The sequence below is a fragment of the Diadema setosum genome, chromosome 15 (assembly GCF_964275005.1).
Source record: "Diadema setosum chromosome 15, eeDiaSeto1, whole genome shotgun sequence".
Taxonomy (NCBI): Eukaryota; Metazoa; Echinodermata; class Echinoidea; order Diadematoida; family Diadematidae; genus Diadema; species Diadema setosum.
The window spans coordinates 20,104,442-20,110,986 of NC_092699.1; the positions used below are offsets into that span (position 1 = coordinate 20,104,442).

The following is a 6,545-nucleotide window of genomic DNA, read 5'->3' on the forward strand; positions in this document are numbered from 1 at the left end:
ATTGAATCGACTTTTACATGAATGAATTGAATGAAAATCGGAATTGAAATCAAAATTTCAGAAATAAAGATTTTGGTGGCCCTATCGCGCCACCAAAAAAAGTCGGATGTTTGCCTTTACTTATGAAAATGAACAGCGGTAACAATCGGCTCCGTAAGATGCTAAAATAAATGTCAGATGTTTGCTCATACTTTTGGAAATGAAAAACGATAAGACTCAGCTCCGTATGGTGCTAAAATTAATGTCAGATATTTGATTTTACGTTCGGAAATGAATAAGGATAACATTCGGCTCCGGAAGACGCTGAAATAAATGTTGAATATTTACTTTGACGTTTGGAAATGAAACTCCGTATGATGGTTAAATAAATTCGAAAGGAAATAGTAATAACATTCGGCTCCGGAAGATGCTAAAATAAATGTCAGATGATCGCTTTTATGTTCAGAAGTGAATAGCAGTGATATTCTGCTCCATACGATGCTGAAATAACTGTCTGATGTTTGCTTTTAAATTTCGAAATTGATAACAGTAACATTCAGCTGCTTTCAATGGTAAAATTAATGTTTGATGTTTGCTTTGACGTTCGGAAATAAGTAACAATAATATTCAACTCCTTACGATGATAAAATAAATGCTGGATGTTTGCTTTTACGTTCGAAAGTAAATGGCAATAACATTCAGCTCCGGAAGATGCTAAAATACATGTCGAATGATTGCTTTTACGTTTGGCATGTTTGGAAGTGAATAGCAGTAATGTTCTGCCCCATACGATGCTTAAAAAAAATATTGGATATTTGCTACATGTATTACATTTCGAAGTGAATAACAGTAATATTCAGCTACGTTTGATGGTAAAATAAATGTCTGATGTCTGCTTTGACGTTCAAAAATGAAAAACAGTAACATTCGGCTCCATACGATGATAAAATAATTGTCAGATGATTCATTTCACTTTCGGAAGTGGACAGCAGTAACATTCGGCTCCGTATGATGATAAAATAAATGTGTTATGTTTGAAATGAATAACGGTAATATTCTGCTTCGTACGATGCAAAAATAAATAACAGATTGTTGCTTCTTCATTTGGAAATGATTAACGGTATTAATCCGCTCAGTTAGATGCTGAAACAAATAGCAGATGTTTGCTTTCACGTTTGGAAATGGATAAGGATAGCATTCAGCTCCGTAAGATGCTAAAATGAATGTCGGTTGTTTGCTTTTACATTTGAAAATGTTTGCTTTTACATTTGAAAATGATTAACGGTAATATTCGGCTCCGTAAGGTGCTAACAGACTTATTAATGCTGGATGATTGCTTTTACAATAAGAAATGAATAACGGTAACTTTCGGCTCTTTACAATGCTAAAACAAATGTCGGATGCTAACAAATGTCGGCAAATGCTCCCACTTTCTCATTTCAAACGTAAGTTTTGACCTCCTAAATATATAGGCATCAACTTTTATATTAATCTCTACGCCAATTTGCTAAATCTTAAAACACAGAATAAGATGATTGAATTTTCTATTCATTTGTTTTAGACATGGGCATCTGTATCACTTTGATAATGCTTAATATTAATTTTTCTATGTTTAGTAGGACCGATTCAGTTTTTCTAATGTTTTTCTTGATTTTTTTTTGTGTGTCACCAGATTTTACTGTCGACCACCATAAAATAAAAATCAATGATATCGGTGGCCCGATAAAGGTTAGTGTGGAGCCCTGTCTATTCTATTCTTTATTATGCTCGGCCTATACTTCCAGATCATATACCACACTATTTTCATAATCGCATTGCTGAAAAAAAAAAAATTTAAAAAAAAATCAGTGCTTGCATTCTCGGGAAGAATAAATGAAACAAACTTCGTGAAAGGCAAAAAAAAAAGTTAAAAAAGGCACTACGCAGGAGATTGATGTTTGGACAGTGGACCGTGATTAATGCCAAAGATAACTGTCAACACCCAAGCAGGTGTGCCACGACGGTTAAGAAATCTACGCGCACGGTATGACTGTCACGATCAAGAATTAGAACACAGTGGTTAAAGAAAAGAAGATGATGGGGCAGAGCGTAGTGCTATCGTAAGCACTCCATTGGCACGGGTGGTATGTGCATACTGTGTACGTATGTAGGTAGGTGTTGGGGATTTTTCTTGTCAGCTGTGTACCGGGTATTTCTTTGTGCGCGCGATTGTTCTGGTGTCTCAGAATATTTACAGTCAAGTGTGAAAAGATTTGTGACATGTCTTCACTGTCCACGCGTGCTTAATCAGAGATGCTGAGTGATGTTTGCAATTTTGATTCGAGCTACATGCTGGGAAAAACGATAAGTTAATTAAGATCGGGACAGTAGATTTCACTTCGAGGTAACCGAACTTCGAGTTATTTTCTTCGAGCTACGCGAATTTTAATACACGGAAACTCCATAGGAACAATCGAGACTTTCATTTTGCCCCCGAGGTAAGTGATATTCGGCTTATCCGACGTCGAGGTATCGAAGTTGACTGTATGATTTTAAAGAAACATGCCATGTAGTAAATCCAAAAGGAAACAGTAAAGAGACCCAATATTGCTAGTTGAGTACCTAAAGGGTATAAGTGAAAACATAGTTCATGTGCATGCAAAACTGTTGAATTTTGCTCTGATGTATACATTTATGTTTAAGAAATGTGTGAAAAAAACCCACCACATTAACATGATTATTGATGGGTAATGACCAAAATTTGACATATTAACCAAAGAGGTTTAGTATTGCAAGGTCCTTAATACATACTTTGCTTCATTTCTCTGTTTGTCACACACAGTCGTCACCCATTCCTCAAAGAGGGCGTCCAACTCAACCTCCAGTTCCCAAGTCTAGCAACATCAAATAATCTGTGGATGAGCAAATGTGTCCTGGTCCACACTTTGCTCCAAACAACAAAGGGTCATGAAGAAGTGACACTTGAGAGATTGATGCTATTTATATCTGACATCAACAAAAAGTCAGTAAAAGAATTTGACAGGTGAAGACTTGATAGCCTTCGCTAGATTAGCAGACATGTGCTTGCCGGTTTCCTTTGTTGTAGTGAAATGTGTCAGCTGTGCATGTATGCAGCAAATTGGATGATGTTGACCTTTTTCCTGTGGTGACTTTTCAGTGCCATGTGTGGTTGGATCACCTGTCAAAAGTTTCTTGGGCCAGCTAATGGCAGAAGAGGACTATGAGATTTATTGTAAGGAATATTCAGACTCAATTTGCAATGGACAGCACAGATCTTCTATGTACTGTTGAGTATGTCATACATATATCTGTGAACAGTGCTCCGTATGTGGTGTACCTTTGTATACAAGATGCCAGATATTAGATATTAGCTAAGGCTAACCTTCATGAAGAGTGGGTGGAGAGAACATAATATTAACAATAATAATCCTACAGTTGAGATGGTAGTGTAAACGCAAAGAGCATTGCATATTAAATGCTAGCTAATTCACTGTGGAACTTGAGGGTTTCACATTATTATATGAGTTATTCTTTATCAAATTTGCTGTGGAGAGTATAAGTTAAGACAATGCCTTCCATACTTGTCAATGACTCCTCTGTGTTCTCTCTACAAACTGATCCATCAGTGTGTCTGTCTGTACACAAAGCCAGTTTTGATTAATTTTTGTATTGACACAGGAGTAACACGTATGCAGCTCCTTAATACCTGTGGTCTGAATTTGATGTCAGTGTCAATCTCAATTGCTCTGGTTTTTCTACCAGCTGTGCTACAACAGACGGAATAGTTGTGTAGAATTTGATAATATTGCTCTTCTGAGCATGGTGATAGTGGTGCTTAATGATGTTCTCTTTTATGATTTCCTGTAACTTATATTGTATTGTAAAAGATCGGATAATGCTATATTGCAGATGTTGTTGATATTTTCTGCATATTGTCTGTCTTAGATACATCAAATGAAAAATTAAGATAGTTTGTAAAAAAAAAAAAAAAAAAAATAAGAGTACATAAAACAGATGCTGCTACAAATTAGGTGTGTTCTTGCAAGGGTCTGAATTATTGCTTCACCTACTTGAAGTTGCATTTCTAACGTTGCACGAGTGAGTGAAAGTATCTCATCTGAGGATGTTATCACTCATTAGGAAAGTATGACAAGACGAGGCAAGACAAGGCAAACAAGTTCAAGATGGATGAGTCCTGTAAACATACCACATTTGATTGACAGTAAATGTGAGAATTCCATATTAACATTCTCATGAAGATATGAGAATATTTTTCATAGGTAGTTATAGCTGGTCCAATACAAGCACTGCTGTAGACTACCGGTAATCCAATGTTGTACAGCTGAGGAGAGTTAACATACAAGACCTACTGTTTGTGATATGCATACCTATGGAAGGACCTTCGACCATTCATTCTTCGACCTTCATGCAGTGGCTTAGTGTATGTCCTCAATTTGTCATTACAAACTACACATACCAGAATTATTCACTCTAAATCACTGATTTGCTTTTTTAGATAAATACCACTGTGCTCTTTGCTCAGCATGTATCTTTATACACACTTCATATTATCATAGGGACAATGTCTTTCTCCCAACATATTAAATGATGTTCAATTACTTTAAAAAAAGAAGAATTACATGTTTTTTATAAGTCTGGATGGATTTTTGTACTGTAATATGGGAATTGTGTTTTGTTTGTGTGAAGCTATTTGTATGCTGCATTCTCTATGAATGTTGAAAGAAAAAAAAAGCAACTCATTCTTAAGAGACTCAGAATATTAACTTGTTAAAGCTATTTACAGATTCTGAAAAAAAGAAGGAATTCTTTGACCGAAATGTTTGCTGTAATATCAACATAAGAGAATGAGACTTGTGCGTAGGAATCATACTTGCCATGAAGGATGTTGTAACACTGTAGAACTGACTTTTCTTCCATGTGTGACATGCATCTGACATGTATGCATTTGGTGCTCTCATGTCTAGCATGCAACTATCTTGGTAGTCTGTTGGTGTCGGCTTTGAATCATTCAAGTACATGAGAGCTTGGATAATAGGGAGCTTTAGATTTGTGATGCGGACGTTTTAGACGACGATCGCATTGGATGTTCTCTCTCCCTGCGTAATGCTGAAAAGTAGCTTTAGATTACGCGAGAACGCAACCTATAAAAAATGAAATGACGCCCCCAGATGATCAGTGCATCAAGTAGCTCTCTGCGTCATGAATTGAGCAGACATAAAAATAGGCCAGAATACTACTGAAAACTCAGATGATGCGAGCTATAAATAGATCTCTTTTGGTAAGCAATTTTGCGCATGCTCAGAACAGGTTTTTTCTTCTGAATGTCCCCTTCGTGAAAATCTAAAGCTCCCTAATCATCCGGTAAAAGGAACTGGATTTTCATGGATAGCACAGAGTGAATGGTTTCCCAACTCCCTAAAGCTACTCAGTGAGCTGTAAGCTAATAGCTGTGTGTACAAAGAAAGATGCATTGAGATCACCCCTTCACCTGACACTAGTCATTACCTCCATGTCTCAAAGAGCTGGAGAGGTGACTGGGATCAGTTGTCAAACCTGGGGGGTGTTTCATAAAGCTGTTCGTAAAGTTACGAATGACTTACGAGCGACTGGTGATCACTTCTGATGTGCTATACTTATCAGAATTTCCATAATTCAGCACAAGAACTGATCACCAGTCGCTCGTAAGTCGTTCGTAACTTTACGAACAACTTTATGAAACACCCCCCTGCAGGTCCCTTGTAGTTGCCTCAATAGTCCAGTCCACCATATGAAATTAATTCCTAAATTTATACTGGGAGTCTCCAGTGGACGTCTCTCTGTTGTGAAAGGCATGTCTTTCCTTTTGGATTGTTGGTCGAGACAGTATCCATCCTCACTTATGCAAACGAGAGGTGCAAACTTTCACCTTTACCTGCGTTGCCACATTATTTCAGTTTGGAGCTTGATGGCAAACATGACTGTAATATCATTTGGCTATTTGGCACTATTATATGAAGGATTTTTGTTTGTATATTTCTTGATATTGCTTGAATTGGTATATGGACAGTGTTACTGTATGCCATGTATTTTCCAATTTGAGACCCTACAAATTCCTTGTAAGGTTTAGGAGGGATCTCTGATTTACTTTATATTTCAAAGTTTGTCATTTAAGTTAACCAAGAGCTATATCTCAAATGTATGTTGCTTTTTTTGTTTTGTTCCATGTGCGCCAACTTTGTAGTCATTCAAAATTACACATTCTTTTGCATATCTACGAGTTAATTTGTAAGTACTGTGCAATCTATATTTAGTTTTTGTATGTGAGTTGTAATGCAGAGATATGTTGTACATCAATATGACCCTCAGTGCTGTTACCATCTGCAGTTTCTTTTTTAAATGTCTTCTCAGTATTGCTTATTTTATTTTCTGTATTTCCACCTGAGACTTGCATTGCCTACCCTAATGTATATATAGATTTGTTTGCTCATCCTATGTATGATTCTTTGTTTTGTCAGTGTGATTTGTGTTGTGTTGCCATTTTCTTTTCATTTTTGTTTCTAATTGTA

At 36.5% G+C, this 6,545-nt stretch overlaps 1 protein-coding gene across 1 annotated transcript in view; it reads left to right on the plus strand.

The window, feature by feature from the left end:
- LOC140239062 (tyrosine-protein phosphatase non-receptor type 11-like) overlaps positions 1–5,551 on the plus strand; it is a 74,268-nt gene extending 68,717 nt beyond the window's left edge. The window contains exon 15 of the mRNA XM_072318958.1: positions 2,801–5,551. Coding sequence (XP_072175059.1) covers positions 2,801–2,869 — 69 coding nt within the window. The 3' untranslated portion in view covers positions 2,870–5,551. The remainder of the gene's footprint in view (positions 1–2,800) is intronic.
- Positions 5,552–6,545: the final 994 nt, after the last annotated feature.